This window comes from Saccostrea cucullata, unplaced genomic scaffold (assembly GCF_032062105.1).
Source record: "Saccostrea cucullata isolate Sc308-1 unplaced genomic scaffold, CSIRO_AGI_Scuc_v1 ctg6725, whole genome shotgun sequence".
NCBI classification, from domain to species: Eukaryota; Metazoa; Mollusca; class Bivalvia; order Ostreida; family Ostreidae; genus Saccostrea; species Saccostrea cuccullata.
Window position 1 is genome coordinate 54433 of NW_026940439.1, and position 16141 is coordinate 70573.

Sequence of the window (16141 nt, forward strand, 5' to 3'; positions counted from 1 at the left end):
TAACAGATTCATTGAATTCGTTATAACGAATTTAATTTGTTATTACAGATTCATTGAATTCGTTATAACGAATTAAATCTGTTATTACAGATTTATTGAATTCGTTATAACCAATTCAAGAATTTGTTTTAACGAATTTTTGAATTGGTTATAACGAATTCAACAAATCTGTAATAAAAGATTAAATTCGTAATAACGAATTCAATAAATCTGTTATAACAAAGTAAATTCGTTGTAACGAATTCAATAAATCTGTTATAACAAATTGAATTCGTTATAACGAATTCAATGAATCTGTTATTACAAATTAAATTCGTTATAACGAATTCAATAAATCTGTTATAACAAATTAAATTCGTTATAACGAATTCAATGAATCTGTTATTACAAATTAAATTCGTTATAACGAATTCTAAAAATCGTTATAACGAATTCAAATATAATTTTGATATGTCCTAAATGGGCTTCCGTAAAACTCTTTAGAGAAACGTTTTAATAATTACTATGTTACGCCTTGATATGATTTCAGTAACGTTTACACCACAGGTGCGCCGAGGATAGAATCTAACGAAAGAGGTGTTAAAAGTTGTACACGCTTACATCCGGTTACCATGAATACAGATTCATTGATTTTTGCAATTTTTGACTTGTCGAAAAGGCAACATAAAAATTGGGGAAATGTAAAGTCATTTTTATCGTAATGTAGTAACCTTAAACGAAAGCCACTTTATCATAAAAAACATCAACTTTTAGTTACCATAAAATTGTTTATTCCGGAAATGAAATGTTTTTTTGAAAATAGAAGAAATGGGAAATTTGTCAGTTTTAAAAGAAAATAAGGTTACATGTATATGGTTACGAAAATTTTCAAATCTTTAGTAGTGTTATTTCATAAGAAACGGGAGTAAATCAAAAATATTTTTAACATGTTTAACTTGAAAGGATTTCCATTTAAAATGTTCAAATGCTTAAAAATAATTATGTCTCGGAATATGTCAAAAAATGAATATTTTCTATCATTTAGAATCTCCAAAAAAAATAAACTACAAGCATACTGTTACTCTAATATCTCATCAAAAAGAACAACTTATTCAGGAACAATTCACTCAATATTGAGAATGGGCTCTTATTTATTTTTATTTACTGTTCATACATATCTTAAAGTAGACATAAAGAAAATTATCAACGAAATGTATATTTCCCCACTATTTTTCACAACAGGGATTGACAGTTTGTCGTCTTACGTATTTTATCTTGAATGTACGGAGCAGTAAAAGCAGTTAACCGTAATTTCATGATGAATGGACATTATTTTCCTTCCTGAACCTAGAAGAAGTAAAAAGGAAAATTAACAAAGTATATCATAATAGTATACTTATCTGAATAATAACACATCTGGCTTAAAAAAGCTCAATATATCCTTTTTGTATAATTCAGTATAATGAAGTGTTTGGAAATTTATTCAGTAAATATGCTAGTCATCTATAGCTAATATACCTATCTCAAAATCATTAATAACCACGGTAAGAAACATTGAATAGATAAAATGCAATATTTAAGCATAACCAATTAGAAAAATTCACATAAATTTTAGAGCTATGGTTTTTTTTCTCAAAATTATTCTTCGTTTACCAAATTTTCGATATGCAAATCCATGCAAATATTTAAGGAATATTTGCTTCATGAATTAGATATATTTGCAAAAATATATTCGAGAAGTAGTTTATCAGATATGAATACATACTTGAACATCTCAACAAAACATTTTTGTTGATTTTTTTTATATTCATATGAAGCAGAATTTGTGCGAAATCTTATGCATTAAAAGAAGAAAACACTTGCTGTGGCCTTCAATTCGATATTTAGATATATATATATATATCGACGACATACAGTCAATTAAAAATGGTAATTTCCATTCCTACGTCGATACGATATATCCTAGAGAGCTTGAGATAAAAGATACCACAGAGTCTGACACATGTTTCATACTTGGATATTTTACTTGAAAAAGACGTTAATGGTAATCTAACCACCAAGCTTCATATTTAACGTGATGACTTTAACTTTTCTATCGTCAGCTTCCCTTACTTATGAAGCAACATACATTCATCGTCTGCATACGGAGTTTATATATCTCAGTTGATTCGATACGCAATAGCATGTTCAATGTATGAACAATTTCTAAAACGAGGTACATTATTGACAAACAAGTTGATGAAACAAGAATATCAGCAGTCTCGTTTAAAGTCATCATTTTGTAAGTTCTATGGTCGATACAATGACTTTGTCAGCAAATACAATTTATCATTGAGTCAAATGCTGATTGACGTTTTTCATACTAATTGTTAGTTCATTATTTATACACTGAATTGACGATGGATTTTTCATTTTTCCGTTATTTCCTGATCATGACAAGGAGCACACGGCGGGTGTGACCGGTGAGCAGGGGATGCTCACTCCTCCATGGCACCTGATCCCCTCTCTGATGTTTCGGAGGTCCGTGTTTGCTCTGCTCCTATTTTGTATTGTTTTATGCACTTTGAGATTGAATACTGTTCGTTATCTCCATATCTTTCTTCGGAAATATCACGAGACTTTGTTACAGTTAACAACATAAAAACTTCCATCTATTCAACTTTACAGACAACTATTCTCCAAGATAAATTAAAGTATAGGCTTTATGATATCATCAACAGCTGTATTATTTTTTAATAAAAATGAAACTCGAAAATTTACTTCCTCGTCATTGGTCATTTGCCAAATTATTTTGTAAAAGTTAGGGATGACAATTTCTAATTGGTTAACCGGTTACGCGGTAACGATGGTAATCGGTTATATTAGAAAATCTGTAACTGGTTAGTCGGAAAAAATTAAATTTGTGTAAATTTGAACACACTACCCTAAAATTTCAATTGAAAAACCACAAATAAAAATATTTAAAATATTCTCATTTTTGACTTTTAATTGAAGGTAATTTGGAGATAATTAAGGCTCTCCGGATTGACATTTTAGGGGTACATGTAATTGGTCAGTTTTCAAGATGTTAATTGTTATTTAAACACCATGCCGTTAGCCAGCCAGTCCTGCGTTTCTTTAATGATTTTAATTAAATGATTGATCAGCTGTGTAAACTGACTGCAATGTGTATATTCCCCTTTCTATCAGTTATGATTACCTGTCAAGTTATATTATAAAAACAAACACTGTAAATCAAGCGAGAGTTTAGACTTCATTTTGATTGTTGTGACAATAAGGAATGAGCTTGTGTAACATCTCCTGATTTTTTTTTAAAATGTATCTGAGACTTGCTTGTCTTCTTTTGAGTTCCTTTTATTTTTCTTTGTTTCTTTAAATTGAAATAAAATATAAACAGTGTTCTGTTAAAATATGAACTTATTATTTCTGAATGTAACATCTTCTTGGCCTTGTTTATTTTAGAAGAGCTTAAAACGATGGAATATGTAGAGAATTTTTTAATTGATTAACCGATTAATCGGTCGGAACGTCTTGCGTTAACCGATTGGCGATTCTGTATTTGATTGCCATCCCTAGTAAAAACACACAATAACTCTAAAGTTGATATTTGAAAGATGACTGAGTTTCTGATTGACAATTTTTGTATGGTTTTTGGAGACATGGTTTAGCAAGTTTCTGAAACAAAAATATCAGCAGTCTCATTTAATGTTATCATTTCGTAAGATCTATGGTCGATACAATTGTCAGCAAAAACAATCCACCATTTATGCAAACGCTGACTGGCATTTTGCATACTTATTGTGAAGCAATCAGACGAGGGCTATTTATGAAATAATGACACTAAAATGTGCTATTTTTAATTTTACTCTTGATTGAATTTGAACATCTTTTCAAATGTTTGTTGTCTTCCATACTTTACATTTGACACAAAGTCAGAAGCGATTTTCAACGAAAACATCTTTTTTGGACACATTCTTTGGACAATGTTACCATGAAGACAGAAGGAGAGTCCCGAAAGGACATTTAGAACATTATGTAATATTTCATAGTTATCTATTGAATAGTACAGGAAAGGACATTTTCAAAGAACTAGTGTCATTATATTGAAACTCTGTTCTATCTATCAAAACAGTTTATCAATGGATAAAGCATTGCATTTCAAACTTAATAATGATTCATTTGAAAATATCAAACATTTAGGAAGGCCTAGATTAGTCATCAATGAGAAATCAGTTGCAGCAGTAAAATTATAATGAACAGGGACGGCAGAGTTAACGTGAACCATATTACATGTATACTAGCATTTCGAACGTAGAAACACGAGTTTGTTTAGGCCTATATTACATATTTTAAGTTATAAAAATAGAATGCTTTCCAAAGCAAGTGATCCTTTCTGTTTTTTGTAAAGATCAAACTTTTCTTGTTTTTTTTTTTTTTTTTTTTTTTTTTTTTTTTTTTTTTGTTCTCTCTCCTCCCTATGTCATTGTCCATATTGGCTTTTGCTTTAATTCAAATCGCATGTGGCAACAACAGTCTCTCTCCCCTGATCAGAGACCTTAACTTATTTTGGCTAAATCGAGATATTGTAGAGCATTAGAATTATTTTCCTGTCAGTAATTCTTGTGAAATACATTTTTTTGGATTTTTAAAACAACTTTACCTTTTAACAATTATCTGCAAATATATTCACTGAAAAAGAAATGGATTATATGTACCTTATGTGAAAGTCTTCACAGTAGAATATTAGGAGTTTCGAGGCTGTTCTTAGAACTGTTTCATGTACTTGTTAATTTTGCGTTTTTCTATATATGATAAAGAATAAATGTCATGAATTTGAAAAACACCACCATCTAACATGTTATTCGCCATAAACAACAATACAAAACTTCCTCGTCTTATTATTTTTTCTTCTTGGATACTGATTTGTATTTTACGATTTGCAGAATATCTAGAATTATACTTATACGTATGTTTTACCAGTCTTTAATTTTTAAACACTGTTTTCTGGCATTTTTCAAAACTCCTATTAATTACGAAGAAAAAATGTATCCACTTTATTATGGATTCCAGCATTACTTCAGCTTTTAAATATTTTTTTTAATGAAAAGGAACGAGCACTTGTCAAATAATCACTTAAATAAAATGAATGCTCTTCATTTCTTCTATCATTCAAAATGACTCTTATGTAATATATGCACATTGAATCACATCACTATTCAGGGCCACTCTTACGTATTATAAGCACATTGAGTCACATCACAAAAGTACACGCAGTATAAGTGGAAAAAGGAATTATTTCACAATATCTTCCTTGTCTGAAAAATTATCTGACTTAATTCCATGCAAAACAAAAACAAACGGAGGAGATACTTGCTAAATGTTGTGTTTCAAAATCAAACCCCATATCCGAAGCGAAAAAGAAATATACCCCGGAGAAACAAACAAGAGGCCTAAGGGCCACATTGCTAACCTGGTCAACTGCCTTGGTAAAAGCAAAAACCAATCATGGCTTTGCTGTTCTGGAGAAGAAGATTTTTAAAGATTTCCCCCATGTATTCCTATGTTAAACTTTGATACCCCATTGTGGCCCCACCCTTCCACCAGGGGTCACGATTTGAACAAACTTGAATCTTTGCTTCCTGAGGATGATTCCACATGAGTTTTATCGTTCCTGGCCCATTGGTTTTGGAGAAGATTTTTAAAGGTTTTTCCTATGTATTCCTATGTTAAACTTTGATACTTCATTGTGGCCCCACCTTATCTCCGGGGGTCATGATTTGAACAAACTTGAATTTTCGGTACCTGAGGATGATTCCACATGAGTTTCATCTTTCCTGGCCCAGTAGTTCTGGAGAAGAGGATTTTTTTTTTTAAAAATCCTATCTATTCCTATGTAAAACTTTGATCAGCCATTGTGGCCTTGACCTACCCCCGGGGGTCATGATTTGAACAAATTTGAATCTGCACTACCTGAGGATGCTTTCAGCTGAGTTTCATTTTTTTAGGCCCAGTGTTTCTGGATAAGATTTTTAAATGTTTCTCCAATATATTTCTATGTAAAAATTTGATTAGCCATTATGGCCCCGCCCTACCTCCAGTGTGAATCTACACTACCTGAGAATGCTTCCACATGAGTTTCATCTTTCCTGGCCCAGTGGTTCAAGAGAAGAATATTTTTAAAATATGGCATTATTTTTTCATTAATTCATAATTATCTCCCCTTGGTAGAGGACTTTGCCCTTCATTTGAACAAACTTGAATCCCCTTTACCCAAGGATACTTTGTGTCAAGTTTGGTTGAAAATGACCCAGTGGTTCTTGAAAAGATGATGAAAATGTGCAAAGTTAACGACAACGACGACAACAACGACTAAAACGACTACAATGACAACGACAGACAACGGACAAATTTTGATCAGAAAAGCTTATATGAGCCTTCGACTCAGGTGAGCTAAAAAGCATAGTAACATAAGTAGAATGTCTTGGACTGCTCGGCCGCACGTGCATAGTGAGTCCAGTTTTTTAGCATGTAAACGTCCTGTCTAGTGTAGACAGAGTTTATCAGGACTTTCTCGCAATCATTCATTTCAACCAACTTGACTGCCCTTCGTAAAGTCCATATTTTTCTTCAATCAAACAACTGTGGCACTAACTGGATAGAAGGGCATGAGGATGTCGGATTGCTGTAGCACTTTTGACCAACTAATTGATAAGGACTGCCTTGTGGGAGAGTTAAAATATATTTCTATGAGAAGGATAAATGCTAAATACCTTCATGCTGAGAGAAAATTACGGCTGTGACATATCTGCGAGTGAGATATAAAAAAAAATGTTGATTTTCAATTAGGGGGAGGGGTACTGTCAAATGATATTCAATGAATTTTGACAAAAAATTAAATTTGTACTTTTTAAATTTATTTGAATATGAGCGTCTGTTAATTGAAGCAAAGATTAAAAATGCACATTTTTATCGAATGCTCATATATAACAAAGTCCTTCCTGTTTTGTACCCCCCCCCCTAGAATATCTGCACCATATGCATGAGTTATTCTAAATAATTGGAAACACTGCTACTGAGAAGATCTTAAACAGGAAATAGATACATTTTTAATATTGAATAAAGCATAACGACTTTTATGTCGCTTGAACATTTCACACAATATATCGTATCCCTTAATTTTTTGACATATAATTGGAAATGATCTATATCATGATTCCTAATTAAGGTGTATATATCTTCTAAGTCACAGTAAAAATCCATAGGAATTTTCTTCCTCAATTTCATTCGGCAATTTCATGATAAAGTTGGTCATTTATTATCTGATGAAGAATTTTTTCGCTTATTTTGTATCAAAATATAAATCACTAGCTAAGTCTACATTTCAGACAAAACGTAGGTTTTCTTCTTCAGGTTGAAATTGAAACGGACTCGTGGTACTTTTCTTTCCTGTAAGAAATAATGTGGATGTTAAATATAACACATAGACAAACCATACTAATATCAGTCACTTTATAACAGTTACTGCTTCAATACCGACTAACGAGTAAAATTTGAAATATTTCAAAAAATCATATTGAAAAAATATTATACCAAGAACAACATTACTAAATAATATATTCTTATTCTTTGTAAACCACTTTGATAATTTTTATCACATGTTTTAACAAAAGAAAGTGAAAATAATATCAATTCTAAACTACGGCTAATTGTAACGGGAACCGTTACAGATGTTCCCCAAACGCTCCCCAACTCCCTTTTATGTCATATTCTTTGTAAGCTTCATTAAATAAGACAAACACGATGCATTTTAGACTTTAACAATATTTACCCAGAAGTATATCAAGTTTATTCAAATTTCAGCATTGCACGCATGCGCATTTGAATGCATGTGCGTAATGACCATATGATCTTGTCTACATTTTTCATATATTTCAATATACTCAATATTACAGCATTTAATCCAAAAGTATTTAAAAATATGTTTAATCCAGTGTATTTATAATTTTACTAATTTCACGTGCACGCACGTGCATGCATGTGCATGATGATCATACTCTTTTGTAGGAGTTCATAATGTCTATCTATGTTCTGAATCCCATCCTTTTTGGTTGAAAACTAAGGAAATTATAGCCATTTAAAGTTTCAGTCAATCAGATTGCAGCGCACGTGCATGCGCGTGATTTCATGAAAATTATTATATATCATATTGTAGGACATCCTAAAGCATGCCTATGATTTAAATTGCAAAGCATTTCGTCAAAAAACAATAAAGACATTGAGAATTTTGTTTCAGCCAATCAGAGCACAGCGCACGTTCATGCATGTGCATGATGACCATACCCTTTTGTAGGAGTCCGTAATGTCTATCTATGTTCTGAATCCCATCCTGTTTGGTTGAAAACCAAGGGAGTTATAGCCATTTTAAATTTAAGCCAATCAGGTTTAAGATCGATGTGAGAACAACTGATTTAAAACCAAAACATCATTGTTACTTATAAGAAACAAAATAAAAGAAACTGATTTGCACAAAGGACTTTTGGAATATCAATATTCTATCGAAATAGGGCTGATGTGATTCAATATGAAATGAAAACATTGGGAGTAATTTGAATGTCGCAGATATAGAAAGATTAATATCTTCATAAATTACGAGTAAAACATGCATGAATCATTTAAAATGTATGAGGAATAAAATAGGTTATAAGCAGAAACAAACTGATACATGTACATATTTTTTCAACAAAGGCAGATGACTATAAATGACTTAAACATAGGGAAAATAAACAAGCTAATTCAGAGAATTCGTTTCCCCCGCTTAGGGAAAAAGTCGGATCCCCCTGACTGAATCTGTAGAATTATGTAATGGTTATAAGCCGAAAACTGTCCATTATGTCAGATATTAGACGACCCGAGGCGCGTTAGCGCCGAGGAGAGTCTAATATCTGACATAATGGTCAGTTTGAGGCTTATAACTTACTTAAAACATTTCACCATTGTCGAACACTTCCATTGTTAACTTATTGGACAGCCACAGGTAAGGTCTCGTTCTGCTCGGATGACTACCTGGCACTGTTCATCAAGTTAGGCCAAAGAAAACCAGTTTGGGTTTTTCTTGTGTCTTTATTAATAGTAGGAATCATCGAGAGGTGTTTTATATCGATAAATATGAACATTAACTTTGTTTTGTCTTATTTATCCGCATTGCGACATTTTTTATATACACTACGCATGCGTGAAAGTCAGTTCTACAAAGTTCTTTACAATTTATTCATTTTACAACGCAACGACCACGGATGAAGACGTACATTTTAATTTCGAAAAAAAAGACCTTCAAAATTGGGTGTTTTGACGATGCCATCTATCGATTACACCAAGATGCCTCAGTTCAAGTTTTTACTGTGAAATCCGGATATATATTCTTATGTTCCGAAATTGCAAGAAACAGTTCCCGTTAAAAGGTAATTTTTGTAAAGCAATAGGATTTGAAGGATTTTACTCAAACAACTGTTTATTACAGCATTTTCTATGAAATTGGGAGATTATTCCTGATTTATTTTTTTTAAATGCAATTCTCTTTTGTGAGCAGGTTTCGAACTCGGAAGGATTTTACTCCAGCCACTCCTTAAAACGACAGATTCTCGCTTAAACGACGCAGGACTAGGTGGACAAATGGTCATAAATCACCGAACGAAATTACAGATTCTGTTGGAATTTCGTGAGCTAAATTTTGTGCTAAATGCAGAAAAATGGATGTTTCAATAAACAAAAAGCCCAAGGTTATGTGTAAGAAAACACATGCTTCTCATTCATCTTTTGTGTTCATTGGATTCTATACATGTTCCGTGGATCAATCATTGTGAAATGAACGGTGAACATAGGAAATTCATGATTGGAGCCACGGATACGTTTACAATTATAATGAATCAGAGACATTCAATTCACTGGATTATTTGTGCCATTTTGAGTAGATTTTTTGTGAAATATTAACATTTAACGCTACTAATTTCCTACATTGTTCATATTAAATTGTTTGATTTGTCATTGCCTTTACGTGGTGTTTACTTATTTGCCTCGCCCTTTGTTTTCATTTTAACGTTACCTGTACCTGTCCAATAAGTTGAATCTTATTGGACACCTACAGGTAACTTATTGGACGGGGTGCAGGACAATAACAAATTTATTGAACCAGGTTTAACAAAAGATGACGTCACAAAAATGTTTTAATAAAAGTATATATGTATACTGAAGCAAATAAAATACATGTATGTCAATATGCATATAAAGATTTGATTGCTTATTCTTTATTATGTGTATAGAAGATTCTTTTTATATGGAATATTTATCACACTGTAATGATGATTTTATAACCTCATAAATTTTTCATTTCACATGCTGAATACTATCATTTAGTAAAAAAAAAAAGAAAAGTATTTTTAAAAAAATAATAAAAAAAGGATCGACCGAGATTCCATCCCGGGACCTCTCACATGTGAAGCGAGAGACATACCACTAGACCACGGAATCGCTTTACATAGAGTCAAGTATATGCAGAACTAAAGTTACATAGTTACATGTATATATTCATGTTCGGTATTCTCAAACTTTTACACAATCCATGGTGTTTGATTTATTTAGCCTATATTAAACAGTTCTAATCGATGTAATAAGAACATAAAGTCCGCCGAAAACCTGTTTTATACGCAATAACTCTCCTCATGCCCCTGTGCTAAAAATTGCGACATGTAATACTATAAATACAAATAAAACAAACGGGGCGGGGCACTTTGAGAGGGGTGAGAGAGGTCCAAGGGAGTTTTGGTATAAAATTATATTGCATAAGCTCAAAATCTTCTTGAAATATCGCCCGGAAATGATAGTGTTACACAAAGACAGAATGTATAAATTTACGTCCTTGAACTTTGACCTTTTGACCTCAAAATCAATAGGGGTCTTCATTAGGCCAAATGTAAAATTTCATTGCGATAGCTCAGATGGTTCTAGAGATATCGTGTGAAAACGAAAGTGTTATAACAGACAGAATTTGCTTATTTATGACCTTGACCTTTTGACCTCAAAATCAATAGGGGTCTTCTTTAGTCCATAGGGAGTTGCTATGCTAAATTTCATTGCAAAAGCTCAAAGGGTTCTCGGGATATCGTGTGGAAACGAAAGCGTTACAGACAGACAGAAAGAAGGACGGACGGACGGACAGACGGACGAACAAACCCAAATAATATCCCCCACTTTTCAAGCGGGGGACAACAAAATGAAGTCTATTTCATACGTACACGTGGAATAAATTATAAACTCTGTCAAATGAAAATTTTACAACAAAGCTCAATGTAAAATAATTAGCTGAGAGTTTGTATGAAAATATCAGTTAACATTCAAGATAATGCAAGAATATATTTCCGTGTTATTGACATATCTATATTTAAAACATTTTTGTGACGTCATCTTTTGTTAAACCTGGTTCAATAAATTTGTTATTGTCCTGCACCCCGTCCAATAAGTTACCTGTAGGTGTCCAATAAGATTCAACTTATTGGACTGGTACAGGTAACGTTTAAATGAAAACAAAGGGCGAGGCAAATAAGTAAACACCACGTAAAGGCAATGACAAATCAAACAATTTAATATGAACAATGTAGGAAATTAGTAGCGTTAAATGTTAATATTTCACAAAAAATCTACTCAAATGGCACAAATAATCCAGTGAATTGAATGTCTCTGATTCATTATAATTGTAAACGTATCCGTGGCTCCGATCATGAATTTCCTATGTTCACCGTTCATTTCACAATGATTGATCCACGGAACATGTATAGAATCCAATGAACACAAAAGATGAATGAGAAGCATGTGTTTTCTTACACATAACCTTGGGCTTTTTGTTTATTGAAACATCCATTTTTCTGCATTTAGCACAAAATTTAGCTCACGAAATTCCAACAGAATCTGTAATTTCGTTCGGTGATTTATGACCATTTGTCCACCTAGTCCTGCGTCGTTTAAGCGAGTATCTGTCGTTTTAAGGAGTGGCTGGAGTAAAATCCTTCCGAGTTCGAAACCTGCTCACAAAAGAGAATTGCATTAAAAAAAAATAAATCAGGAATAATCTCCCAATTTCATAGAAAATGCTGTAATAAACAGTTGTTTGAGTAAAATCCTTCAAATCCTATTGCTTTACAAAAATTACCTTTTAACGGGAACTGTTTCTTGCAAATTCCGAAACATAAGAATATATATCCGGATTTCACAGTAAAAACCTGAACTGAGGCATCTTGGTGTAATCGATAAATGGCATCGTCAAAACACCCGATTCTGAAGGTTGTTTGTTTCGAAATTAAAATGTACGTCTTCATCCGTGGTCGTTGCGTTGTAAAATGAATAAATTGTAAAGAACTTTGTAGAACTGACTTTCACGCATGCGTAGTGTATATAAAAAATGTCGCAATGCGGATAAATAAGACAAAACAAAGTTAATGTTCATATTTATCGATATAAAACACCTCTCGATGATTCCTACTATTAATAAAGACACAAGAAAAACCCAAACTGGTTTTCTTTGGCCTAACTTGATGAACAGTGCCAGGTAGTCATCCGAGCAGAACGAGACCTTACCTGTGGCTGTCCAATAAGTTAACAATGGAAGTGTTCGACAATGGTGAAATGTTTTAAGTAAGTTATAAGCCTCAAACTGACCATTATGTCAGATATTAGACTCTCCTCGGCGCTAACGCGCCTCGGGTCGTCTAATATCTGACATAATGGACAGTTTTCGGCTTATAACCATTACTTCAATTAACCCAAGAATGTCATTATCCTTATTTCGTCAGCTAATTTGTTCATAGCTTTTCGAATTCGTTTCAGAAATTGTTGTCTTTATACCATACTCTAATAAATCGAATTAACTGAGAGATAAACGCCAAATCTAGGATGAAATAGTACATTGCTTCATACGTAAAGGACATTGACAATATACATATATATGTCATCGCGTTTATCATAAAGATACCGTCAACGATTTTAAATAAAATATCCAAATATAAAACACACGTTTCAGACTCCGAGGTACATGTACCCTCTACCATTTGGGTTCAAGAGTATTTCAAACCAACGTAGAAATGAAATACTAATTTCGGATTTCTTTAAATGTATACTTGATTATGTCTATTTTTCATTTAAAAACCTTTTTGCAATCAAACTTCTGGGGGAAAAAGTATTATATCAAGTGGATAATACATATAACGTTCCATGACAATATTGTGGAGACTTGAAATATATATTTTCTATGTAATTTTTTGTTATTGTTCTCTTTCAGGAATACAATGCATTACATAAAATGCACTGTATTCTATTGTTTAAAATATCTTAAAATATTTGTGAATCTCAGATGTTCCTTATATTTCGGGATAGTTTTCCTTTGCAAATTCAAAACGTTAAGAAGCCGATCGATGATAAAATCCCTAAATTCTAATTTTTTGACGATATGTCCAGGTAATTGCATGTAAATTTACATTTTGTTGCACTTGAAACTTTAAGAAATTTTACAAAGAACTTTCATGCATGTACGTTGATCTAAACGTAAATTAAGAAAATATTCTATTCTAAAAAGAAATATCACCGTTTTTACTTCTTTGAAAATCATCTTTGAGCTTTCGTCTTCTTTTGGTGCATTTTCTGTCATTGCTAAACTCTGAAAAAGTCAGTACACATTAGTACACATGCATGTTCTAAGACATTATTTACATAATGATAAAGAAAGTAAATCTTACATTTTCCTGGGTTTCACTACAGGGACAGTCAGTAGATACCGTCTTCTCCGTCATAAAAGAGTTAGATTTCATGACTTTATTGTTCTTCATGGACTTTTTGTTCAGAAAACTCCCAAGTATCGGCAGACTCCTCTTTTTCTGAAAGAAGACATTCATACATTGAAGCAGCAATGGAAAAATAAAAATCTAAATACCAGGTAATCTCTAGAAGATTGTTTATATACCCTCTCCCGATCGACTGGCTAAAAGTAGCCCGACTACATTTTTTTTTACATTACAGGACCCGATTTTTTCCTACTTATTATTTCTTTTATCCCCTCAATAAATATGTCGAATATTTCCGGAAAAATATTTTGCCATCTATTTACAGAAGCAATGTTTTTACCCTGAATCGGGAGAGCAAGTAAACATTTTTTTTCCTTGAAAATAAAAACAAAATGTTGATTTCAGTTTTGTATTATAGATTTAAGACAAAACGAACATGGATTTTAGTACTTTTACCTTGGGTTTCACCAATGGAGTCTCCGACCTTGATGAATGTGATCTAGATACAGAAGAAGTTTCCTTTTTACTGGATTCTGTGAACATACTCAGTCCACTCAGAGATGGGTACTTTGTCTTTATACCCATCATCAGCTAAAAGTTTAACATAAAGTAGTGGTCAGATAATCTGAGTGCTATTGTTTCAATGATATATATATTATTTACAAGTCAAGTGAATTCGAATTTTCTTCTCAAGTATAGTTTTCGAAATGGCTTTCAATAAAGTAGTATTTAAATGTTGATTCTCACCTTTTTGTTCATTAGCACGTGTGAAATGAATATACAAAAGCCCTGAAAAATATTTTTTTTTTCAGTATTTTTCGTTTAACAGATTACTTTTTTGCTCAATCTTAGACGAAACGCCTTGTTTTAATTCTTAAGAAAAACATATTGATGATTGAAAATCACATTCAATCAGTTAACTTTTCAGCAATATTTTTTTATAACACAAAAGGTGATTTTCTAAGAAGTAAACACAACAAACCTGTAAGGAGTTGGCTATGATGAAAATATACTGAAATATTTCAGCACTTTCGTTTACAGCTAAGACTCCAAATATCCAGGTAACACCTAGTACAGGTAAAAGGGTACCGAGAGACCGCAAGCCAGACCTATTGGTATAACAAAGCATATATAAGATTATTTTCTTACTATCTTAAAAAAAATTAAGTAAAGGAAAGTATATAAATAATTGCTTGTTCTTAAGTTCACGCATTGTCTGATAAATATATCTTAAAAGATCCTTTTCTTGAAAATGCTTGTGATACATGTACTTATGTAACTACGTACGCGGCCTTTTTCTGAAGTGAAGACTTTGTCATGGCACTGGAAGCACACAACACTCGAATCAGGGACACCATTATCATTATATTCATCTAAAAATTCATTTTGATTACAAACTTACCACAGACAAATTGTTTGCACTTACTCATTGGTAAATGATCATCTTAAAAGCAATTTATACATTTTTACTTCAAATGATAATTCTTACCACGGCAATAACACAAACTGGAACAATGAAGAGAAATAGGGAACCGCTTTCCATAGAGAGCCAGCAGCTGTAATGATTTATAAGTGCGTTATTTTAAAAGAGATAAAGTATGTGTATATATGTGTTTATCAAAACCCCATTCTAAAAGGTAGTAGGCATTAGGTTTTAGGCATCACTCAATCAGATTCTTTTTGGAATCTACTTACATATAAACTATATAGGAACTGATTCATTACTTATCAATTTATAATCAATTTATAATTTGTTCCTTGGCTCTCGAAGTTTGCGTAAAACCTACTAGTGTTTGAGATGGTAGTCATTCCCCCAGAATGCTCCTAAAGTAATTGCTGCAATGATTAGTGGAATACCTAAAAAAAAATATATTTCATATTTATATAACTATGAACTATATATTGAAATATATAATGACACTGTTTCTTACAGCCCTACACTAACTGTTTTAATACCAAAAATTAAACGATACACACTGAAGCATAACTAGTCTAAAAACAATTAAAATATCTTTACCCCATGATCCCAAAAGGAACCACTGCACTCTGGATTTGGACTTGAAGTTGTTGGCTACATACATGGCGTAGAATGTCACTGTGATACTCATGCAGTAGTAGATACCCATACTCAGCATACAGAAAAAGGTCACCAAGAAAAGATAATGGATAAGAGCCGTGATGAAAATACAGACACCCTGTAACATGACAAATATGTGACATTTAATCACATACCGCTATTCATATATGTTCTTATTTCGGACCGCATCTTTTTCGATATATTACCGGAAATGATGCACAGACAGGAAATGGACAATCTAACATGATGCATATTTTGTAAC

The 16141-nt window shown here is 32.4% G+C and overlaps 1 protein-coding gene across 1 annotated transcript in view; it reads right to left on the minus strand.

The window, feature by feature from the left end:
- Window positions 1–7350: 7350 nt before the first annotated feature.
- LOC134255421 (adhesion G-protein coupled receptor G4-like) overlaps window positions 7351–16141 on the minus strand; it is a 32377-nt gene continuing 23586 nt past the window's right edge. The window contains exons 21-30 of the mRNA XM_062737940.1: window positions 15820–15997; window positions 15590–15659; window positions 15292–15358; window positions 15090–15175; window positions 14785–14911; window positions 14550–14591; window positions 14259–14393; window positions 13758–13895; window positions 13607–13678; window positions 7351–7425 (exon numbers count right to left, since the gene is read on the minus strand). Of these exons, the coding sequence (XP_062593924.1) occupies window positions 7354–7425; window positions 13607–13678; window positions 13758–13895; window positions 14259–14393; window positions 14550–14591; window positions 14785–14911; window positions 15090–15175; window positions 15292–15358; window positions 15590–15659; window positions 15820–15997 (987 nt within the window). The 3' untranslated portion in view covers window positions 7351–7353. The remainder of the gene's footprint in view (window positions 7426–13606; window positions 13679–13757; window positions 13896–14258; window positions 14394–14549; window positions 14592–14784; window positions 14912–15089; window positions 15176–15291; window positions 15359–15589; window positions 15660–15819; window positions 15998–16141) is intronic.